General features: G+C 40.9%; 2 protein-coding genes across 5 annotated transcripts; one reads left to right on the forward strand and one right to left on the reverse strand.

Annotated features, from left to right (window-relative positions):
• Positions 1-50: 50 nt before the first annotated feature.
• BCS1L (BCS1 homolog, ubiquinol-cytochrome c reductase complex chaperone) lies at positions 51-12,411 on the forward strand. 4 transcript variants are annotated; one of them, XM_070957135.1, is made up of 8 exons: positions 51-129; positions 1,771-2,156; positions 3,536-3,711; positions 3,923-4,117; positions 5,364-5,427; positions 6,449-6,618; positions 9,379-9,496; positions 12,020-12,411. In XM_070957135.1, the coding sequence occupies exons 2-8, from the start codon at positions 1,837-1,839 to the stop codon at positions 12,270-12,272; spliced, it is 1,296 nt and encodes a 431-aa protein (XP_070813236.1). In that variant the 5' UTR covers positions 51-129; positions 1,771-1,836; the 3' UTR covers positions 12,273-12,411. The 4 variants fall into 4 exon arrangements, with proteins under 4 accessions (XP_070813236.1, XP_070813239.1, XP_070813238.1 ...); XM_070957138.1 differs by having other exon boundaries at positions 3,572-3,711; XM_070957137.1 differs by lacking the exon at positions 51-129 and adding an exon at positions 1,264-1,359.
• A 1,102-nt stretch (positions 12,412-13,513) lies between these two features.
• Positions 13,514-23,636, reverse strand: RNF25 (ring finger protein 25). The gene is made up of 10 exons (XM_070954667.1): positions 23,582-23,636; positions 21,185-21,256; positions 20,759-20,861; positions 20,588-20,655; positions 18,297-18,366; positions 18,106-18,177; positions 17,479-17,619; positions 16,001-16,090; positions 15,278-15,412; positions 13,514-14,875 (listed from the first exon to the last, which is right to left on the reverse strand). The coding sequence occupies exons 1-10, from the start codon at positions 23,629-23,631 to the stop codon at positions 14,183-14,185; spliced, it is 1,494 nt and encodes a 497-aa protein (XP_070810768.1). The 5' UTR covers positions 23,632-23,636; the 3' UTR covers positions 13,514-14,182.
• Positions 23,637-24,503: the final 867 nt, after the last annotated feature.

Genomic DNA, 24,503 nt, shown 5'->3' on the forward strand with positions numbered 1-24,503 from the left:
TTGTGGCCTCGTCCGCGCTCTCCCTGAGCAACTCTATGGTTAACCTTTGACGCAGGGTTCGGCGTTCGGGGAATGGGAGACGTCGCCACAGACGAGGTGCGCAGAGCGTCTTCCTATCACTGCCGCGCGGTAGGTGCCTTAACTTAAAAGCAAAGCGGGGGCGGTTGGGGGGGGGAAAGCTTGTCGTCTTCTGTCAAATCAAAATCCCGATATTCGGATTCCCCGCGGCGAAGGTTGTGATATAGGAACCTGGGGAACCTAACGCTTTCCCAGAAACCATAGAGTGTAGGATAATTTTATAGAATGTAGCCAGCCTTCGGGTCCCGAAGCGGAAGATGGAAGATAAGAGCTAAGAAAATGTAGAGTCGCCCATCCTGGTCTTTAATCGTAACGGATCTCTGCTTTCTAGTCACGTTTATTGTAAAGTGTTTTGACTCTAGTGCAGGGATCACCAACCTTGGCCACTTTTAAGCCTGGCGGACTTCAACTCCCAGAATTCCCCAGCCAGTAAAACTGCCGTAAAGTTGGCTGAGGAATTCTGGGAGTTGAAGTCCAGCAGGCTTAAAAGTTGCCAAGGTTGGAGAAGGGAGAGGAGATGGTTCCGCGCGAGCAGCAAGCGAGCGTTGCACGTGCTCACCCGCTGCTCGCGCGAGTGGGAATGAGCTCGTGCACTCGCCCGCCGCTTCCACCGCCCGGTTCCACTGTGCCTATCAAAGTCGAGAAGGAAATAAATGGCCCCTTTCCGTTTTTATTTTAAACCGTATTTGTTTCAACCTTTGAAACAACCTTTTTAAGACCTGTGACCTTCAAGTCCCAGAATTATGGGGGATTCTGGGAGTTGGTCCAGGCGCCTTAAAAGACACACGGCTCTATAAAACTGATGCTTGCATCCCACGGAGCTATCTCGGTAGGAACAAGAGGGTGAAGAAGACTGTGGAGATTCTCGGTCATTCAGCGTCAAGGTTGTCCCAAAGGTGCTTTTTTCCCCCTTTTTCTTTCCAAAAGGCAACTGGACTGGACTTGTGGTTTTTTTTTTCTTCGAAGACGTTTCGCTTCTCAGCCAAGAAGCTTCTCGGAGGAGAAGCGAAACGTCTTCAAAGAAAATCCAGAAAGTCCAGTTACCTCTTGGAAAGAAAGAAAAAAAAAAAAAGCAGCTTTGGGACAAGAGGGTGAAGGGTAACTTCTTCCGATCAGGTGGAACCACAGAAGTGAGAGGGCGGCGCTAATTGGAAGAGGGGTGGGAGTGTGGGAAGGTCGCTCAAGGAAGGGCAAATGGCAGAGATAATGTGTCTGCTTCAGTATACTGTATGCGGGAACGTGGGAAGTGGGGTTTTCTCAAGCTCCGGTTTGCAGTAAGAGGTGGGACAGATTTCTCGTTCCTTTGAGCTGCGTGAAGCTGCATCTTTCTCCAGTCGATCGAGAGGGGAGGGGAGGGGAGGGGGGGAAGGAAGAAAGACGGACAGACCACTTTTTAAGCTAAAAATCCAAAGAGATTCTCCCCAATTTATTTTAAGAAGTGAAGGGCAGTTATGGGAATCGGTACAGCTTTCTTTTTGCATAGGCGAGTAGAGTTCTTTTGGATTTCTGAGTTCAGTTTGCTAAGCAACTGCAGTAGGCTAAAATGAATGGTGTGTAATACCAGCCGGAGAGCCGTCTGCCATCTAGACATTGCAAAAAAAAAAAAAAAATCTGGTGTATTTGATGCAAGCTGTTTATGCCTTTGAGTTTTTTTGTTCATAAGTTTTAACTGCTTTCTCCTTTATTTTTCAGGCTTTAAAAGAAATGCCGCACCGAGTGATTATTTAACTTTGGCATTGTTTGCTCTTCCCGCACACAATGCCTTTTTCTGACTTTATCTTGGCCCTAAAGGACAATCCATATTTTGGGGCAGGTTTTGGTTTAGTTGGTGTGGGCACAGCCTTGGCCCTGGCTCGTAAGGGGGCCCAGGTTGGCATGCTGGTTTTCAAACGGCATTATATGATCACCCTGGAAGTACCAGGCAGGGACAAGAGCTACCAGTGGCTGTTGAACTGGATATCTCACCATGCTAAGCACACCCAGCACCTGAGCGTGGAGACTTCTTACCTGCAACATGAGAGTGGCCGTGTCAGTACAAAATTTGACTTTATTCCCAGCCCTGGGAATCATTTCATTTGGTAAGGGAGAACCGTGAAATATCTCCAGGCTGGAAGTAGTGGGAAGATTGTGAACATGAATGATATATTTTGCAATAACTCCCAAATGCTTCTATGGCAATAAGCAGGAGTTTGCAGTGCACAACTAACAGAAGAAAGTAAATTTAAATGTCTACATCCTCAACTTCAATTTCTAAAATTGCAAAATAGGCAAAGATCAAGAAAACAGCAAAATACATGTGCAGGAGTATAGAATGGATATTTAAAACTGTGCACTCAGAGCAAATTCTGTATTCTGCTGAATCTCAAAAGGATAGTTATTATGCCAGTGATTTGCAACAGTGTGGCTAAATGTTTGTTTCAGCAACTGTCTTATTTTTGAAACATCATGCTGTTATTCTATACTCTCATGCCTCCATATTTAAGAATAAATCCCATTGAACTCTAGGATTTAAAGGTAAGATAAAATCTCCCTTGAGCTGAGCTTAAATCCTTATGATTTTGTGAGCGCATCTGTGCAGGTTTTTTTTTAGCAATCATGCCTTATTCCACAGTCCTTTGGGAGTAGGGCGATATATAAATCCAAAAAATCCACAGTGTTTTTAATTATTTTATTTCCATTAATCAGTTCCAGTATTTCATTTCTATTTTTATTTTCTCATTTATCAATAGGAATTGATTTAACTATTAACTAGGTTCAACTTTGTTTATCTTTTAAGATTAACCAGTATCAGATAAGCACTGCATTTTTTCTAAGCTTATTTGATTTCCAGCAAACAAGCATACAATTAGATCTGTCTTTACTCCTCCAACTCAGAGTGTGATGATATAGAACAAAGTTAGATAACTTGAGATATTGTTTTGAAATGCTGTTTGGTTATTTTAATAGCTAAATCTCTTTTTTCATAATTTTGTGGTTTGCATTATATACATATAGTTTTATTTCTCAATGAAAGATTTTAAATAAGCAGAACTGATTGGATGGGTAACTTTTCCTTACTCTGTAATTGCAGTGCTGTAAACTATATTGCTACACGAGCAGAAGAAAATGCACAGAACAAATTTCTCTTTTCTTTTTTCCTTTTTCAGAAGGCAGGAGAAAGTCCTGAGGAACATGAGCTATATGGCATGGGTAAACAGCAAAAATGGAAATTCAGGCAAAAAAAAAAAGAAAAAAGAAGAGAGTAAAACCCAAATATTTCTGTATAAGGAGAAATGTTTAAGTTTGTAGGTTGGAAGAGTAGGTAGTCACAAAAGAGATTTCCTTGTGTTGTTATCTCTGCCATTGCATTTTTTGGTTGACTATAATTGAACATATATAAATCCTAGGTTAACTCTTGTTTGATTACAGATCAACAGACATGGAAAAGGCTGTTTCTGGAGGTGGAAGTCCAGAAAAGGTTTTCCTGCTCAGGTGCTCCTTGCTCTTCTTTCAGGTATCAAAAGAAGTGGATCCGTATAGAACGGAACCGGGAGAATCAGATGATTGATCTCCACACAGGCACTCCTTGGGAGTCTGTCACGTTTACAGCAGTTGGCAATAAAAGAGATATTTTTTTCAACATCCTGCAAGAAGGTATGTTAGCACCCTAACCCCTAGTACCCCTGAATGGAATATTGCTCAAAGTTCCAAACCAACCAGATTTGGACATTGTGTCTAAACAGATAATCTCTTCTACGTGGTATTTTGATTTCTAGGGATTGGGATTTTTCTTCTGCTTTGTCCTGTTTTCCTTCCAATTTGTATCCAAATATTTTGTATAATCAACATTTTACTTTCTCTTCAGCCAAGGATTTGGCTCTGAGACAGCAAGAAGGCAAAACAGTAATGTATACAGCAATGACTGCTGAATGGCGGCCATTTGGTTTCCCACGACGACAACGCCCACTAACCTCTGTGGTGTTTGACAAAGGAATATCAGAGAGGATTGTACAAGATGTGAAAGAGTTCATTGATAACCCCAAGTGGTACATTGATCGAGGTGAGTGCATTTCAGAGACTGGCAGTTAGATGACATCATGCACTGATTCTCCTTTATATCAGGATGTATTTGATACCAAGCAGACAGTGAGCATATTCTCTCATCTTGTCTTATATCTGTATTCAGTGTTTTAAGAACTAAAGGAGAGGAGACAACAGGAATCCCAGACTTGTCCCTTTTTGTATCTCACAAGGTTTTGTTAGTTCACAATTCATTCACCATTATTTTTGCTTCCTGTGAAATGTAAATCAATCTTATGCATTTACAGTAAATTTCTCTCCAAAATTCATATCTTCCAAAACTTTAACCAGGAAGGCCCAGTTCAAATTTCCAAAGGCCTTATGTGCATCTGTCTAAGAAAATCAGTGCAGCTTGCTTCTCATTATGCTGCTCCCAAGTATTCCAAAATGTCCAGGACATTTGTTGAACCACAGTCTTTTAAGTCAAACTCACATTGAAGAATAAATTCTTGCAAAATTATTTTCAATGGGAGCCATGTAATCTGCCGGGATGCTGAAGGTAGAGCAGCCTGCTCTCCTTTCCCAATCTGAGCTCTGGGAATCAGTGGGGCAAGAAAGCAGGCCTAAGGCCTGCAGGAACTCTTAAGAACTAGCAAACGGAACATGTGCTTGAGGGACAGACTATATGTAATAGCAATAGCATTTAGACTTATATATCACTTCACCGTGCTTTACAACCATCTCTAAGTGGTTTTACAGAGTCATCATATTGCCCCCAACAATCTGGGTCCTCATTTTACTGACCTCAGAAGAATGGAAGCTGGGGAGGTGCTGAAATTCAGGCCTGGGCCTATGTTAGGCCTTCCAGGGACTCTCCCACCCCATGCTCAGCTTTATGATCTGCACAATCACTAGACCACACCATGTGGGAGTCTCATTTAATAACCATCACAATTTGTGATTGTTATTGGCAGGGTCCATTATGGTTATAAGTTGAGGACAACCTGTAGAGTAGTCTTTTAATAAAGTTACATATAATTTCATCGAGGTGGAAAAATCTTAAAAGACTAAGAGAAAATAAGAAAATGGGCTTCACCCAAATACAGTGCAGTACTCTTGTGCAATTTTTTCACAACATCTGGAGCTGATAATCATTAGAAAACTGATTCCTTGTTTAGAAGTGGCAGAAGAATTCTCATGTACTTTTAGAGCATGGTGGTTACAACTCATAAAGTAGGAAGTTGGATAATTGAATGGTGTCTTCTAATTAGTTCTTTTCTCCACAGGAATACCTTATCGAAGAGGATACCTACTGTATGGGCCCCCAGGTTGTGGCAAGAGCAGTTTCATGTAAGTGTGGGCTCTCTGTAGTCTTGATAATGAATCTGTTCTCAAAAAGTATCCCTCTTCCCCATCCTTATTTAGCAGTGCTTGAGAACATTGTATGCCAATGTGTAATTGGAAGAGGTTTGATTTGATTCTAAGTTATCTCAAAGTGTATTTGAATGGAATTAAATTGTCATTTGGGCAAAAGGGTTAAATGTTTTTAAATTAATAATCATCAGTAGACCAATTAGAACAGAAGTGTGTTTTAGGATCTTTTTAAAGGCCAAATTAATGGCAGTCAGCTGTATTGTATTAGGAAAGTTTTACAAACGCAGGGCATAAAAGTGATGTGATAAATGTACTTTTGTAAATTTAGAAGTAGTTTTTCAGCAGGGAGCAAAGTGATAAGGGCTTCTTAACCTAGTGTCTCCTTTCCTCACGATTTGCGATATTTGCAGAATTTTTCATGCAATTTAGATACCTATTGCCTCTTTCCCTGCAAGCGGAGTTATATCAAGCTACATTAAATGGATCAAAAGTGTGTTTGATTCAATCTATTGCACAGTTAGAATTTGCTGTTTTTAACTGCTCCAAGTGGATTCACCTGTAGAGTATCTCTTCTTGGAAGCGATGATAAAAGCCATCCTAGAGAGAATATAGTACATATATGTCAAGAAAATAAGAAGTAATGGAGCTGTGATGTTGCAGGGAAAAAGAGATCTAATTCTCAAGAGAATCTGATTCTAAACAAAACTTTTATCACAATAGATTTTCTTAAAAGAGTTGATTTTCTTAAAATAGTTAAGAGCTATTCTAGGTAATGTCTTCTTACTCTGAACCTTTTTATTCAATAGTGGTTTGAGCTAATTTAGAAATTTACCATGGTGCTTCCGTGTGTGTAAACTCAGATCTACATAGATCTGGAGCAAACAAAGGTGCCTTAATTATGAGAGGAACTTGCAGGAGCTCAGATTTACTCCCCTGTTTTCAACCCCTTTTTTTCTTGTGTGTTTACATTCTGTAATGAAATCCCTACCTATTACAGCACAGCCCTGGCTGGAGAATTGCAGTACAGCATCTGTCTTCTGAGCCTGAGTGATCGAAGTCTCTCAGATGATCGCCTCAATCATTTGCTGAGTGTAGCTCCACAACAGAGCATCATTCTCTTGGAAGATATAGATGCGGCCTTTGTCAGTAGGGATCTTGCTACTGAAAGTGAGTGAGGGGCACATGCTCCTTCTTGCTTCCTATTCCAAATTATCTTATTCTTTCATTCCAGCTGGAGCCTAACTTTGGACATGTCACAGAATAATTGCACCATGGAGAGTCATATGAAATGCCTCTTTGGAGCAGTTTTCCTTTAGTTCATGGAGTAAGCCACCCTCTCATGCCCAAGGGCTGCATTTAGCATTTTTCCAGGGGTGAAGTCTCCAAAGTGGCTAGAATACCACCACATAATGTATGTAAGTGTGGGATAGTGGTGGATTTTTTTTTTTTTTGCCTTTTAATACCTTGTTTCCCCCAAAATAAGACATCCCCTGATAATAAGCCCAATCGGGCTTTTGAACGCATGGCAATAAGGCTAAGCACTTATTTCAGGGTTCAAAAAATATAAGACAGGGTCTTATTTTCGGGGAAACATGGTAGTGGCTTGTCTAGTTTAATACATGCTAATTTTGTATGTGTTCCAATGAAATGCATGGTTTCCAACTTCTAACATGGTTGGAAAATGACACCCATCAGTTTTCTGCAGCCATGATTGAAAAGATAACCCATGTACTACAAAATCACGAATTGGGCTGCAAGTCATCCACTTTTGCCTACCCCAGATTAACAATTGCTCTGATAAGCAATCAGTTCAGAATTTAACAGTAATATTTCTCTCTCTCCTTCCACATAGCAAAAGGGAGAGAAGAAAGGGAATAGTTTGCCAGCCTTAGTTAGTGTTTGTTTATGTTTTATGTTTTATGTTTTATTTGATTTGTATACCGCCCTACTCCCGAAGGACTCAGGGCGGTGAACAGCCAAGCAATAAGATACATAAATACAAAAATTTAAAAAACCAGTTAAAATCGAATTAAATCATTTTTTGGCCCAGACAAATTAAAACACCCCAATAATTTAAGAACAGATTTAAAATTTATATATTAAAAGAGGGAGGAGATTAGGCCAAGCCTGCTTGATGGAATAAAAGAGTTTTCACAGCGCGGCGGAAGGTGCGCAGATCCGGGATCCTCCGTATCTCTGGGGGGAGCTCATTCCTGACGGTAGGTGCCCCCACAGAGAAGGCTCTCCCCCTAGGGGTCGCCAGCCGACATTGTTTGGCTGACGGCACCCGGAGGAGTCCCTCTCTATGAGAGCGTACTGGCCGGTGGGAGGCTATTGGTGGTAGTAGGCGGTCCCGTAAATAACCAGGTCCTAAGCCATGGAGGGCTTTAAAGGTGGTAACCAAAACCTTGAAGCGCACCCGGAAGACCACCGGGAGCCAGTGCAGCTCGCGCAGGAGAGGTGTCACATGGGAGCGCCATGACGCTCCCATTACCACCCGCACGGCCGCACTCTGCGCCAGTTGGAGCCTCCGGGTGCTCCTCAAGGGGAGCCCCATGTAGAGAGCATTACAATAGTCCAGGCGGGAGGTGACGAGGGCATGAGTGACTGTGTGTAACGAGTCCCGATCCAGAAAGGGACGCAACTGGCGAATCAGGCGAACCTGATAGAAAATCCTCCCGGTCACGGCCGTCAAGTGCTCTTCTAAAGACAGCCGTGAATCCAGGAGGACGCCCAAGTTGCGAACCCTCTCCGTGGGGGCCAGTGATTCGCCCCCAATAGTCAGAGATGGCGTCAACTGACTATATCGGGACGTCGGAAACCACAGCCACTCAGTCTTGGATGGGTTGAGCCTGAGCCTGTTCCTCCCCATCCAGATCCGTACGGCCTCCAGGCACCGGGACATCACTTCAAGGGCATCGTTGGGGTGATCCAGGGTGGAGATGTACAGCTGGGTGTCGTCAGCGTACTGATGGTACTCCACCCCGAAACCACGGATGATCTCGCCCAGCGGCTTCACATAAATGTTGAACAGGAGAGGCGAGAGGACCGACCCTTGCGGCACCCCACATATGAGGGGCCTCGGGGTCGACCTCTGTCCCCCTGTCAACACAGACTGCGACCGGTCAGAGAGAAAGGAGGAGAACCACCGCAACACAGTGCCTCCCACCCCTAACTCTTCCAACCGGTGCAGCATGATACCATGGTCGATGGTATCAAAAGCCGCTGAGAGATCTAACAGGACCAGGACAGAGGAGCACCCCCTGTCCCGAGCCCTCCAGAGATCATCAACCAACGCGACCAATGCCGTTTCCGTGCTGTACCCGGGCCTGAAGCCCGACTGGAACGGATCCAGATACGTTGTTTCATCCAGGTGCTGGGAGAACTGTTTCACGACCACACTCTCAACAACCTTCGCCACAAAACGAAGGTTGGAGACCGGACGATAATTTACCAACATTGCCGGGTCCAGGGATGGCTTCTTGAGGAGAGGCCTCACCACCGCCTCTTTCAAGGCGGCAGGAAAGACACCCTCACCCAACGAAGCATTTATAATCCCCTGGAACCAGCCTCGTGTCACCTCCCGAGAAGCCAGCACTAACCAGGAGGGACACGGGTCCAATAAACAAGTGGTCGCGTTCAGTGTCATATTTGTAACCCTTCGACTCTATCTGCTGGTAACCTGCAAATTCTTAAACCAGTTACCTTTGAAAGAATGCAGCCCTTGATAGGAAAAAAAGTGTTTTTTTCCCTGGGGTAGTGAGTGGTGTGAATAGGAATTATGGGAGTTGTAAAACCAATTGGTTGGGTAAATCTGCTCCTATACCTAGGCAGAATATAGTAATGTTTACTATTAATCTTTACTCATATTGTTAATTCTCTTTGTTCCATATTTCTGAATAATTTTCTGTGGTTTTTTCTCTTCAGATCCTGTTGCCTATCAAGGCATGGGACGTTTAACCTTCAGTGGCCTTCTCAATGCGCTGGATGGCGTAGCGTCTGCTGAAGCCAGACTAGTATTTATGACTACCAATTATGTGGACAGGTTAGAACTGATGCACAAAAGTGGGATTGGTGGGAGTTATTAACTTAGCTAACCTTTTGACTTAGGAGAACACTCATACCGGCTAACTAAAAACAGTTGTTGATATTGGTGACATAACTAGTTAGCAGTTTTTGCTCTAGCTGCTAAATCAAAGTCACAGAAAAGGAAAAAAACAGCTGCTGTTCCCAGAGTTTCTTCCAATTTTTTATATCAATTTTCAGTCATAGCGTTGTTCCCAGTAATGCCCTGTATCAGCTGCACGCTGAAACGCTAATCTACAGGCAGTGGAAACTCTTAATGGTTTGATAATATAAATCAACTAATCCTACTGTATCTTATACAACACGGTTGTCAGACTCACTGCATCACATTGCCGTCATGTGACATATCATGATTTCCCCCCACCCACCCCTTTGCGGAGCTGGGGTGGGCATGGCCTGCACGTTTGACACCGTTATACAATATCCAAGCATATCATTAAGAAAAGCGTATGGTGCCCCTCTTGTTTAAAAGACAGAAAAGATATAAATTTTCCTAAAGCAAGTACTGATTGACAATAGAACATAGAGTAAGGCATTGTTTTGGAGGAGAAAGCAGGAGAAAGAAGTCAAAGAAAAGAGTGGCAAATAGTTATTCCAATCCATAAATCAGTTAGCTACATAATCCAGGAGTTGGACGAAAACTAGCTTGTAGAATCTAGAGGTTGTCTAGTCCCTCATTTCAAAAGGCTCGGCTCTCCCATGGTTTCCACATACACTATACAGATATACTGTATAGATACTATATACTGTGTCTGTATCTCTTGGTTTGCACAGTAAGCTTTACTATCAATGGGAATAGTAATTATTCAGGGGTTTTTTTTGCCGAAATGAACCCAGCCATTGTATTAGTTTCTTTGGTAGAACAAAGCTTGGGCAAAAAAAGAATATTGGATAATAGCAAGTGTGTACCAAAGAATCTGTTTATCTTCTGGGATACTTTGATGCAGGGTCCTCAACCCTGATCCGTGGCCCGGAGTTGGACCACAGTCAGTTTGGATCTCGGCCATGGAAGCGGTGGACTAGTACATATGTGCAAAGCTGCATTTTTGAAAGCAGTGTGCACATGCAAAACCATCCCCTCTTCCTCTCTGTCGCCTCACCGAGCCGGAAAGGTTGGGGAACAATGCTTTGATGGCTCAAGAATATTTGGGACAAGTTGAATCCTATTCCTTGTGAGGAACAAAAATGCACCTTCTGCCTTTGTAGGGGGGAGGAGGAAGTAGAAATGCAACCCTTTTACAAAGAATAAATGTCATACTTCTCATCCCATCCATGAGAACTAGGAACAAGCTGAAAAGAAGCAAAAGCATGGCTCTTGACTGAAGTATCCTAGAAGCCTCACCTGTATAACTTTCAGCCTTAGTGCTAGCCATACAGCCTGCTGAGAAAGGATCCATAAGTCAAGTGTTATGGAGCATCAAGGCTGAGTTGTTAGATAAGGTTAAGTCAGTTGACATTGAATTCAGTCAAAAGTGGGATTATGTTTATGCATTGGTGCTGTGATCTGAGAAATGTGTTGGCAGCGGCATTATCATTAATGGCCTTGGTCATGATCTGAAACATTTGCAACATTGAACCTGCAAAATATACATGTGGTTTTCGCTCGTTACCTTTCCTGGCTCCATATTGGCTGCTAGGACTGCAGCAAGGAAGTGGGTAATTTCAAGATAGGAGGAAGAGGAGGAGGAGGAAGAAGAAAATGTCTATGTGGTAGGCTGTGCAAGTTTTAGATATGATTCTGTAAAAGAGGTTCATAGTAGTATATGGGAGTGCAAGTATAACATTTGTCAGTGACTCATTAAACTATGATTGATTCTAAGAATGTGCAATAGCTATGAAAATAGATGCAGCTGCTTTTAACGAATCAGAACTGAAGTATTGCATAGTTATTCTGTGTGAAGTGGATTTGGGCACAATTATTTAAAATGCTACTTTGCTCTACATATCTTAGAGATAGTTCTTTCTTATTCTGTGCAGGACCCTTTAATCTGGCTTGATGTAGTATAGCTGAGGAAAACCTAAAATATTTAATTAAAATAGGACCTCTATTGGTATTAGTTTTGTTGCTTGTATCCTTACAATTTATATTGATATTGTTTCCTGATTGCTTATTTGTACCCTATGACTATCATTAAGTGTTGTACCTTATGATTCTTGATATACACTTTTATTCTTTTATATACATTGAGAGCATATGCACCAAGACAAATTCCTTGTGTGTCCAATCACAAAAAATAAAAAAAAATCCTAATCCTATATATTTATTGGCCACCAAATTTATATTTTTTTCTGAATCTGGTGGCCAAATATACATTACAGATAAAATAAAACAGATTTTATTTTAAGAGGTGTTTTAGCCTTGTTCCTTTTTGGAATTTTAGAAATAATAGCATTTTGGGCTTGGGTGTAAAGAGGCAAGCTATATTTGCAAGGTTAAACTTTTTTTACTGAGCTCCTTTTGTTACTTTTTCACTTCCTGCAGGCTGGATCCAGCCCTGATTCGCCCAGGCCGAGTAGACCTCAAACAGTACATTGGGCATTGTTCAGAGTGGCAGTTCAAACAGATGTTCCAGAGATTCTATCCGGACCAGCCATCTGCTGTAGCTGAGCAATTTGCTAAACGAGCCTTTTCTGTCTCTGCTAAAATCAGTGCTGCACAACTTCAAGGCCATTTCATGATACACAAAGCAGATCCAGTTAAAGCCATTCAGAATGTAGAGATGCTTAAATCTTGATTCTGAACAAACACTGAGAAAACATTGAATGTAGTTGCGTGGGCTGTTCGCCCAGCACACAGTAACTAGGGGGATGGTACCATCAATATTTCTGCCTCAGTGAGGTAGTCCTTTTTGTAAAAAAAATAAAGACTAAACCAAATAATCTCATTGCATATCTCTTAAAAAGAAATTGGAGTTCAGATTGAATGACTTCTCCCTTCTCCTCTCCAGATTGAGTCTATGCCTCAATAGCTACTTAGTAATATACTGAGAAGGCACTTGGTTCTTCAGAAGGGATGGCTCTTCTAGGGCCATCTACCATTCAGCTTCAAGCAATTTACAGGCTCTAGGTTAACTGGATGCCTGGACAGCTCAATGGACTGCAAATAGATTGGTTTTAATTTTGCTTGGAGGAAATGGAATCTGTCTGCTAGCATTAGGGGTTAAACGCTTTTTATAGAATATGATACTGAAATAGAGCTGCTCACATTGCTCTATGTTGCTCTGGATCTGCTGGACTTCCACTGACTTTGTACTGAGAACATAGTGAGCCTATAACTGTTCCAGCCCATTCTTGCAAATACCATCAAATGCAGCCAAGGGAGACTCGTGCTACTCTTACTTTCAACCATTGAAGAACCAAGCATATTTTTTTCAGTTCACTGTCACTAGCACACCAATTTGTGAGGCATGATAATCCACAAAAGTTCTGGAAATTGTAAATTACATTGATATAAATTTTGATTTCTGAGAACTATTGAATAACATGTATGTGGGTCAGTGGTGGGATTCAAAATTTTTTACTACCGGTTCTATGGGCGTGGCAGGGGAAGGATACTGTAAAATCTCCATTCCCTCCCCACTCCAGGGGAAGGTTACTGCAAAATCCCCATTTCCTCCTGATCAGCTGGGACTCGGGAGGCAGAGAATAGATGGGGGCGGGGCCAGTCAGAGGTGGTATTTATCAGTTCTCCAAACTACTCAAATTTCCACTACCGGTTCTCCAGAACTAGTTGGAACCTGCTGAATACCACCTCTGATGTGGGTGTATATGAGCAAAAATACATTTACATTTTCCCCTCTCAACTACTGTGGTAGAATACAATCCTCTGATTCCAAGATTAGGTACAACAAATTTGGGCCAAAAATGGTAGAAGAGAAGAAATCACTGCTTGCATTGCTTTTTATATTTCTGGTACACTTGCATTTAGAATTGAAGGCTCAGTGTAATATCTTTTGAAATACAAGAATCTCAAAACTCTGGAGACCAACTGTTTAATCATATAAAATAGAAGGTACTTTGGTACTGACAGTAGTGAAAAGATCACTTTAAAAACCCTCACATCCCAGTATGCAGTTTAACTGCAGACTTCTGTGGTTCAGAGGACCATTTACACATAAAAGGATTAATTAGTAGGATTAATTCCCAGGGCTAATTCTAAATCTGATACTATAGTGCACTCTTTTGCCATTATGTTTAGCACTAGTGACCATAAATAGTAAGCTATGTGGCAAAATTGATCCAAACCCCTGGACAATAAAGAGGGAGACCTGTACCTCTTTAAAAATATTCTAAATGTTTAACAGTGCATTTTCCCAATGGCCTTTCCAACTAAGGGATTTCACCTCCCGACCACTAAAATAGCTCTATTTTGCTAGAAGATATTTCAATATACGTGTAAACTGTATTTGACTGTCATTTATTGCTCTCTCAAATTAGGCATTTGTCCCTTTGCAGCATTCTAATCCTCACAAACAGAATATTTGTTTGCAAAACTGATGCCATCCCAACAATACATACTGCCAGTGCATTAGAGAAAACTCCCAAGACAGCTGGGGGGTGTCCCCCCTGCTAAAATAAGGAAGAGTCAATGTCTGAAAGGCAACATGACAAAGTGATCAGTGTTCTCCCCCTTGATTGCCATCAGCTAAGAACTTCCTTCCGTCTCTGGGCCCTGAAGTTCTTTCCGTGGCTTTGGCCTGGATTGCCCCCGACCTCTTGGCATTCTGGGATAAGTTACATACTCTCTTCCTTTGGTCTTTTCCCATCTCTCACAGTTCTGAATACCATGCTGACCTTGCCATGTGTTCTGTCCTCTGAGCTCACTATGGCAAATGTCCACTTTCTCTCTGTTTGAGGCTTGAGTTTTTGGCATTGGTATCCACTTGTCCATATTGTTTTTCTCTTCTTTGGCTGATGGGAGATCTTTGGCGCACAAATCTTTTTTATCCAAAAATGAAGGCTCCTGGTTGTGGCTATAAGATTTTGAAATATCTTGGTTGTATCTCCCATAGTTCCACCGCCCTCTTTCCTTCTTCCAATTAGATCTCCTACTTAAGGCTTCAGGTTCTTCCTCATCATACTTTCCTGTTGCCATCTCCAATGTCTTATAATGTAATTGCCAGCTAGGATTTTGTAAAGATGACTTCTCCCCTCGATTTCTTTCTCTCCTATTATGGTGATGCAAGCTAACTGATGATGTATCTGTATTTTTTACCTCATCACTCATGGGTGTTGTACTTTGAGTGTGTTCTGAAATGGCTGGTGACTTCAGCTCATTCTTAGTTCCCAAGTCGTTTTCCAAGATGGCTATATGGTCATATTCCCTGACATCAGAGGGCTGAGAAGAAAGTGAACAAATTAGGATAAAATACATGAACCAGAAAGATCACGTAGCCAGGGCTAAAATATTGGTGTCACCAAACTTATATTCTCCAGCTTGATTCTATAATAAGCCTCTCATTGCAAGGAGGCTGCAATGTGCTCTTGAGAACAACAGCCAGCCAAAATGGCTTTGATATTTCAATCTTAATCAATTACCTAAAAGACACTTACGGAATTGCTTAAGATGTAAATATCAGAGTCAACTCTTGTGCTCCAAGACTGTCAGCCACATAAAAACTTACCTTTCATTTTCTTTCCCTGCGAAGAGGATTAATAGCTTCCTTATTTTGGATACTATTCAGTTTCTTCACTCCTTCCTTAATAGCCCTTTTTCCTTCTATTCTGCTGATCTACTCACCCTTTGCAGGGTAACAAAATAGCGATTTCTTTCCAGCTCCACGTCAATGATGCCACCTTTTTCTTGCTGCCTCTGGAAGTGCTGACGCAGCTGCTCTCTGTGCTGCAGTGTCTGTTGGTCAGGCTGGTATATTTCCTGAGGGGGAACAACAGCTTGTATTTCAGAAGAGTAGCAAATGGAACCTTTAGGCCCAACACTATAACTATGATGCACAGCTGGAAAGGTGCAGAGTTTAGATAAAGCAGGAAAAAAAAAAAAGGACTTGACACTGTTCTTGGAAGGACAATTTAGGCAGACTTCCCTTTCCCAAGCTGTGTTCTCCAGACATCTTACACTAAAACTTTTATAATTCCTAGACCTACCTGGAAAACCTGAGCAGAAAAATTTATTTAAGATTTTGCACTACATATTAGACTATGTGCACATAGCTAAAAACTGTTATACATAGTGAGAATGAGAACATGCTGTGGACATTTAACGATTTTGTTTCTCCATCCCTCCCACACCCTGCCAAGCTAAAGAGCCCCAATGACGTCACTAGAAATAATTCAGCAAAACTTATTTAGGGGTATCAGATTTCTTAGACGATTTGATATATGACAAATGGTTTAGGCCACAAGCCTCTTGTTTTCCCCATCTTTTTAACAGTAATGACAGTAATCATTTTCCATGCAAAACAGTAATCTTTTCCATGCAAAAGATCTGGCTGCCAATTTTCCTTACCATTAACTGCTGTGGTAATGGTGCTGCCTGCAGTGTGGCAAGGTCATACGCGAGAGGCTCCCTGCACACAGGACATTGCACTTCAATATCCTGTGCAAGAAAAGATGACAGAAGCAACCATGAGCATCATGTAATTAGGCCACAACATAGGATATTCTGTTTCTACCTTCATACTGCTCTGATGCTCTGCCTTGGCGGGTAACAACTGCTTTAGGAGAATTCTAGTCAAGTCCATAGCTACTTCTCAATCAAAAACAATTATCCCAGCACTCAGTATTAATGGAAAAGCCTGGATTCCAAGCTTTTTACCTAAATTTGCTAAGAATGCCCTCCCAAGGTGCCACAACAGAGAGGAAACGGTATGGCATACTACCAATTATGTTGTTATCCATGATGGAGTCTACTTGGCATTTCATGCTTTTTTTTTTTTTTTGCACTGCTGCAGCAATCTTACCCCTAACTACCACAATTCTTGTGATCTCAGAGAAAGATGCATTCAGAGCTGCCCTCCTCTCTTATTTTTATGGAGGAAGAAAGAGAGGATCATTTCATACCTTGGCAAATAACATGTCCCACAAAAGAATTATCCAGAACATAAAACATATTCTCGTCCTCTTTCATTCACTAAAAAAAGAACCGTCTTGGTCAAAATGTAACCATTTCCTTGAAGAAAAACTTGGAATGTCTTCTTCAAAAATAATGCACATGGTTTTTGTTCTTCTATAACAAAACCAGAAAGATTATCTCTATTCACAGAACCTTACTAAAACACTTTAGAAAGACATATTATTCATCTCCCACAAATTTTAAATCAGAATATTTCTGAAATTTATTTATTTATTTATTGCCTCTGAGTCAGACTTGATTTAAGGTGACTATATGGACAGGCCCTTGCCATTTTCTTGGCAACATTTCTTCAAAAGTGATTTGCCATCACCACCTTCTTCTTAGGGCTGAGAGAGGAGGACTGGCCTAAGGTCACACATTTGGCTTTGTGCCTAAGGCAGGATTAGAAATTATTTCCCAGTTTCTAGTCCAGTGCCTTTACCACTGTACCAAACTCTTCCAGACTTAAGGCACTGACTAAAGCTTCCCCACCTCCCCTGCATATAGGAAATGGTGATTGAGAACACAGGGCTTGCATCAGTAAGAGGGAAGCCGTTTATCATTTAGCCTTAATAATTTTATTACAATTCATTGTTATCCCCAATATTTTGTTCACACTGCCATAACTGAACAAACTGAAATAATCTGGTAATATTGACCTAAACCAGGTGTGTCAAACTCATGTTGTCAGGGTGGCATCACATGACATATCGGGACTTTTTTCCCCTTCGCTAAACCGGGCGTGGCCAGTGCGTGACACATCTGGCCAGCAGACCGGGAGTTTCACAGCCCTGACCTAGACTAAGAAGCCATTCCTGAAGAAAAGAACAGTCAAGCAGCTGCAAGTGGCAAAATGGCAAACCATTCATTACCTCTCTGGACACAGCTGTCAAATGCTGCATTCTTTCTTTCTTCTGTGCATTGATTTCTTTCTCCATATATTCTATATAACTAGCAAGACAACGTGAGTGGAAGTAATGATAACATGTGGTTTTGGTGAAAGCCTCATTCTCCTGTGAAGATGAAAGACAAGATTCTCAGGAGTACATTAAGTTGAACACGATACTTTCAGGAAATATTGCAGAGGGCAGTGTTTGCCACATTTAAATACTACTTCTATAGCAGGTTATTCCAAAGAATCATATAAAACTTTCTGCGTATAACTAATGGATTTCTTTCTTTTTTTATTCCACGTATTATTATATTCTGTCCTTTGTGTGAAAAGCTGCTTCTGAGGATGGGTGGGTAGCATTTTCAAGTAGGCTATAGAAACAGGAGGATGCACCCTAATAAATTCCTGTGCCATATTCCATTGTTCTAAAATCTCCATTTGATTCTTTTTTGCATCAAGTTAACTGCATCACAACTAAGAGATTCCTATCTGGGCATCTTTTCAAGAAGCTCACCCACATTTCCTTTTTTCTCCTTTTGTCAATGATTTCAATTCCTCTAATTCGCAAAATAATAATAAAAAAGATGCTAGTCCAGCATGCTCTTACCTGAAAGCCATACAGGCAAATCACGCACTGCCCATGAGGGATGTTGTTGTCTGTGAGGATTTCTTTTCCCTTCTTGTTGAGAGAAAAAGCCAGTGGGTAATTTCACATCCTAAAGCAGAGACAGTCCAAGCTAAAACCATTCCTTACCACCACCCTGTTCAACCTCACATGTCTCTCTCCTGTCCTCTTACCTCTATTAGTTCATACAGCACAGGTGTACCCAGTTGGCTCTCAGCAATACCTTGCAGTGTCTGGGAAATTCTAGATAGGCAGAAAAGGGACATCAAGAGAAAACCCAGAGGGCAATACTTAATAAGAATGTTTAAATTGATCAAACACAATGACAAGTGGAACGCTAATACAACCACAGGCTTATTCTGAGAGACTGTAATCTGTAGCCCTGCACAAAAAAGATACTTCCAAGCACTTTAAAAGGAATGACAATAGGAAATAACTATACTCTCAGTATATTATGTCATATGGGTAGGCTACCACAACCTGTGGAACGAGCATAGGAAAGGAACCCAAGCTGCTTTTGCCATGGGATGAATGAATCTATGATAGTGGCTTAATAATTTCAAGGCTCCCCTCAACTTACCCCATGGTGGGGGTGCATTTCCCTCCTCATTTGGTAAGCAGCAACAGCAGCTTGGGTTGCCCAGCCTTTATGAGTCCCCTCTGAGGAGAAAAGGGCAAGGCCTTGCGGGGATTGGTAAGGCAGGAGTAAAGAAATGTGGAGTAGATAACTCTGTCCAACTTGTGCTTTTACTTCCATAAATTTCTCCTTTAACCTCTACTTCCAAAACAAGTCCCATATACTGAACCGTAATTTTCCCCCAAAAAAGTTTTGCTTCCTGAAAAAGTTTTGGCGATTATGATTGACTTCTTCAAACTGAACACAAATATAATTTCAGAATGACTGCATCACACAGGAATCTTGAGTAATATGAAATTAACTTTTAATGACTATATTTAATTGCCTGATGTTTCCGACATGCTGCATGAGTTCAGCAGGGCTAAAAATATTTTGCTGCTGATTTTTGTTTCTATTCGGTGTCTGATGCATCTCGTTCTAGTGTCCAACAATAGTTAACCAGCACTGACGGATTCCAGTTGCCCCTATACCGTTTTTCCACTGTGGCATGTTCGGGTGAAATCTTGCACCATGATCATCACTGATTGCACCTAGATTTTTGGGAAAGAAATCCAAATGTGGATAACGAAAATGAATCTTCAGTGACATGTTGCACTTCATGGTCTTTCATGTTGTAAGAAGTTCGTCAAGCAATGTAGGATAGTGCTTGGTAATTGCCAAGAAAATTCCCTATGACATCCCTAGATGCTTTCCGGACAATTTTCTCTGGTCCCACTGACATAGACATGGGCATCTTACTGCCCCTGGGCCACATCCAGCCCTTTGATTGACCCTATCCAGCCCGTGTGAGGTCAATTGGAAATTAGAAATAAAATGTAAATAAGACATAACATGTATTCTTACCAGAAGTACTAATGAAAACCATATAATTTACTGGTTTTTAGAAAGCAATAAAAGTAATATTGAGAAGAACTAAATTCAACCTATTGGTTCAACCATCCACAACAGTCCCAGTTTTTCATATGGCCCCGTGGAAAAATTAATTGTCCACCTCTGCACTATCAGATCTTCAAACTGCTTGTCATTGGTGGTGAATCTGATCTGTTGACCAATAAAAATGCCTTCCTTGATCTTGGTATCAGTTATTCTTGGAAACATCTGTCTCAAAGAACAAAAACCTTCATACCTTTCTTGCTCATCACTTTTACAAAAATTTTCATCAATCCGGGTTTTATGTGAAGTGGGGGGAAAAATATCTTTGTTGGGTCAACAAGTGGTTCATGTGGCACATTTTTCTTTCCTGGAATCAGATTATTTCAGAGTAGTCATTTCTTTTTAGTATAATGAGACTCTCTTGCACTATTGTCCCGTTCACATATGTAACAACAGTACTTGGTGTATCTGAGCTGCATCCCAAGCAGCAGAGCCACTACTTTTAGATATCCACAGATATGCTACTTATACTTGGAGTACCGGATGTGCTTCAACAACAGTTCCATTTTTTTGTATTTTTTTCAATGTGCGCAGCATAGCCAACAGGTACTGAAGGATATACATTACTATTGTATTGTACATTACTATTGTATAAAAACAAAAGATTTGTACAAAATAGTATGTGATAGGTTAAATTACAGGTTATTTTCATGATTAGCAGCCAAAAATCTACAAGATTCACTCAAAAGTGTTCAGGAAGCAAAATCTTTGTTCTCCAGTTAATCCCCAAATGTATTTTATATATAGAAACTACCTTGCATTACCTTCCTCCTCTGAGGGACAGCTACATATTAAGGAACAGAGCTACAGAAGTAAAAATGGGTATCAGACACCCACTTCCAAAGGAAGCGTGCAACTAATCGATAATTTTGATGATAAAATCAAAGTACTTACTTTTGAATCTGTTCATCTGATAATCCCCGAGGATTCTGGATAGCAATCTTTGGTATTTCATTTGGATACTAAAAGGAAACCAAGCCAAGTGTAAATATATAGCACAGCTGTAAATATATAGTACAGCTGTATTCCATGATGAAATAACTAGAAAAAAAAGAATTTATTTACCTGCAGAGGCACAGACAATACAAGGGTGAAACAGACATACTGAGAATCTTGATCCTCAGCAGTTGCTGGGTGTAGGGTGATGGAGATTTCCCAGGGAATAGATCTAGTTTGAGAGAGGCACAAGCTAAAGTCAACTGTCAGAAAAGAGAACAAATTTAAAAAGTAACACCTTGGAATTTTCCTGATGACTTTAACAGACAGCCTCCTTTACAATCTTAAGGATTTGTATCTATGTAACTCAGAGAATGATATAGGAGTGATGTGTCAATTTTACTCCTTTCTTCTGTCACATAAGCCAGAGAAGATTATCCATATGGAAATCTGGCCTCAGGTTTTATTAGTTTGTAACTATTTACACATTAATACTCTTCTTGGTTATATTTTACACCTATAAGCCAACAAAACATCTGACAATAAAGCAAATACCTGTTTCCTTTAAATACATGAAGCTCATCCAAATAGATAGACTCCAAGACTTCCACTTCTGAAGGCAAACCCCTGAAGAAAAAAAAATAATGTTACAAATATATCTCATTTTCTTAAATTTCTTCTGCCTGCATATTATGAGATGTTTTTAACAGCAATAGTAGAGCAGGCAAGCTCCTTTCAATAGAGTAAGAGAAACTGATTCTTTAAAACAACAAAGTCACTTTGGAAATTAAGTGGTATTTGTAGTAAGCATATAAAGAGCGTTGGTAGTACAGTGGACTAAAGCACTGTTAAGTAACACCAGCTGCTTGCAATTACTGCAAGTTCAAATCTCACCAGCTCAAGGTTGACTCAGCCTTCCATCCTTTCAAAGGTAGGTGAAATGAGGACCCGGATTGTGGGGGCAATAAGCTGACTTTGTATAAATATACAGAAGTATGAAGGCTATTGCTTAACGCATTGTAAGTCGCCCTGAGTCTCCGGAGAAGGGCAGCATATAAATTAAAGCAAAAAATAAAATAAAATAAAATAAAAATAAAATTTGAAATTCCAAAACACCCAAAAAACTAATTTTTTTTAGAAAAGGCAAAATTTCCGTTTCAGGATTAGAATAGCACCATTATTTTTACAATAGATAAAGATCAAAGTCATCATTACATTGCTCATTATTTTCTAAGATAGATTTTCTATATGACACTCCAACCTCATCTGTATTAAAAAGCTCCAGTTCTGTCAACTGCTTTAATTTCATACAGCAATGGCCAAAAGAAGAAGAGCAAAATAGATGGAGACTGTATTACGTTTATAACATACATAAATGGGGGCAGGAGGGGAAAAGTATTTTTCTCTTAGAATAACTACTTCCTATACTTTTATAGCTAATGAATGTAACTGCTTTCATTCCTTCTTTGTAGGAAGGAAAGGCATTTTTTTAATTTACTAAAAAAAAAAGAAACACTGAAGAGTTTTGTCACAAAACAAAACAAAAGAAACTACTCACATCTCTAGTAGTAAACAAAATTTAATTCCTGTTCCTTGAGTCTCTGAGTCAGGCCTCTTATTTTTCTGTCTCTGTACCCTGTTTCTGAAACAGTATTATATCTCTGCCTTTTTCTAATTCGCCATGAAACCAAAATAAAAAAGAACATTGCACTCTATACGTTACAAATATAAAGAAATAAATCATACTGAGATTAAATATCAGCATATAATAATTCAGTAAACAGGAAAAGAAACATGTCATCTATTACAAGCCAATTTTTCTAGCTGAAAAAAAAACAAGCTGGCAGATAGTCCCAAGAGTGCTTTTCTGAATTCGCTTCTTGGATAAGAAGTGATACGTTTTCAAGGATTAAAACCAAGAAAGTCCCCTTGCATTTCAGAAAAGCACCTTTGGGACAACCATGACCCGGATGATTGAGACTCTCCATGGACATTCAAACCTGGCAGTTACTAAAGTAATGCTACCATATGTAGGCTGCAAAAATCCAGATTACTATTAGATGGCAGGAAAAAGTGTCTAACTTCTTTTTAATTGGGAGATTTTAACTGATTATTTTAGTAGCTATTTTTATTGTCTTTATCGTTTTAATTTCTGTGAGCCGCCCCGAGTCCTTTGAGAGAAAGGCGGCATATAAGTAAAATAAAATAAATAAATAAATAAATAAAATAACTCTTTGAAGCACTGTTGAGCTTTTGGGCCCAATGACCAAGGTTATTTGGCTTTTGTCCCAAAGGTGCTTTTTTCAAGAGGCAACTGGACTTTTTTTTTTTTACCTTTGAAGACGTTTTGCTTCTATCCAAGCAATTTCTTCAGCTCTGAAGAAGGGAAAAAAGCACCTTTGGAACAACCATGACCTGGATGACTGAGAATCTCCATAGACATTTACCTTGCTTTTGTCCCGACGTTTCATCATTCAGCCCGAAAGCTCATCACCGCTTCATTGAGGCCAGCCCTGAAAGCCTGAGCCTGTATAACCAACTTTTCCCTGCCATAGTGGTGGGTGCGGATGTTTGCAGCACAGACCTACTTGTCCCAACATTAATACTTTTAGTACAGAGGTGGGCAACTATGGCCCTTTTACAACCTGTGGACTTCAACTCCCAGAATTCCTGAGCCAGCCAAGCTGTCTCAGGAATTCTGGGAGTTGAAGTCCACAGGTCATAAAGGGGCCATATTTGCCCACCCTTGCATTAGTATATTTCAGAGACAAGAGACTGATTAGAACTTCTCAGTTAAACTCTCCGCTTCCTTATGAACTCTTAATTAGGATTACGACATCCAGGCTGCAAAATAAATAAACAAATAAAATAAGAGGTTAAGCAGGGGGCAGCAAGGAAATACAGAATCCAGTTTTGGTGATTCGGACAAAACGACACCAACCACCCTCTTACCAATCTTCCCCTCCCGTCCGCTCTTCTTCTTCTTCACCTGCCGCGGCCATCTTTGCCAGCCAAAAACCGGAAAGAGGGCCAAATCGGCCACGAGTACTTCCGGCGGCGGGAGTTGCTAGGCGATAGGTCGGGCGACGCCGTCGTCTGACGCTTGGCAGGTAACGGGCGTCTGGAGCGTTCGGGCTTCGTTCCTTCCCCCCCCCCCACCCCCGCCCTTGTGAGCGCCGGAGCTAAACCCCCATCGCTTCCATCCTCGCGAGGAGACCCTTAGCAAATCCCCCAGGCGCAGACGGGTCGGTGGGACTGAGGGAAGGGAAATAGGGATGGCGATGTTTTGCTGTGAGTCTGCACAAGTACTTAGATAGAAGTCAGTCCTAAGCGGTGCATGAATGTTCTCTAAACCAGTGTGTGGACTTCAATTCCCAGAATTCCCCAGCCAGCCATGCTGGCTGGGGAATTCTGGGAGTTGAAGTCCTCACGTCTTGAGGAACACTGCTCTAAGTTGAAAGGGTTGCAGGGTTGCAGCCTTTCCGTCGCAATGCATCTTTGGCAAACGTTTCGGAAAGAAACAAGTCTAAACTGGATGGGATGAAGCCAAAGGAACTGTTGGCAGGAGCTGCAGTTGTCATCCCTTACTTTCTTTATTGGAGAATATGCCTCTACTCACTGTTGTGGGTGCGGTGTGTGTTAGAAAATACAGTGAAAATTAGGGAGGGGGGGAGGTGCCTTTGGGAAGAACTTTATTTCTTGTTGAAATTGTGCAGTAAATTTGAGAAAGGTTGCTGGTTAAAAAAATATAATATAATATAAAATGAACATATAATGAAATAATGTCGGATAAAAAGAAGACAAAGGCATCAAAATAGATAAAAGTCAAATGCAATCTATAAATTCTCACAATCTTCTTTGAGTCTTCTAAAAG

This window comes from Pituophis catenifer, unplaced genomic scaffold, assembly GCF_029215685.1.
Source record: "Pituophis catenifer annectens isolate HBS135680 unplaced genomic scaffold, rPitCat1.0.hap2 SCAF_1, whole genome shotgun sequence".
Lineage (NCBI taxonomy): Eukaryota > Metazoa > Chordata > Lepidosauria > Squamata > Colubridae > Pituophis > Pituophis catenifer.

Coding starts and splice junctions, on each gene's coding strand:
- BCS1L (XM_070957135.1), top strand. CDS start 1,837: ATGCCTTTTTCTGACTTTATCTTGGCCCTAAAGGACAATCCATATTTT. Junction 6,619..9,378: donor TAGGGATCTTGCTACTGAAA/GTGAGTGAGGGG, acceptor TTTTCTCTTCAG/ATCCTGTTGCCTATCAAGGC. Junction 9,497..12,019: donor ACTACCAATTATGTGGACAG/GTTAGAACTGAT, acceptor CACTTCCTGCAG/GCTGGATCCAGCCCTGATTC.
- RNF25 (XM_070954667.1), bottom strand. CDS start 23,631: ATGGCCGCGGCAGGTGAAGAAGAAGAAGAGCGGACGGGAGGGGAAGAT. Junction 20,862..21,184: donor CATGTATTTAAAGGAAACAG/GTATTTGCTTTA, acceptor CTCTCAAACTAG/ATCTATTCCCTGGGAAATCT. Junction 14,876..15,277: donor ATTTTGTTACCCTGCAAAGG/GTGAGTAGATCA, acceptor CTTTCTTCTCAG/CCCTCTGATGTCAGGGAATA.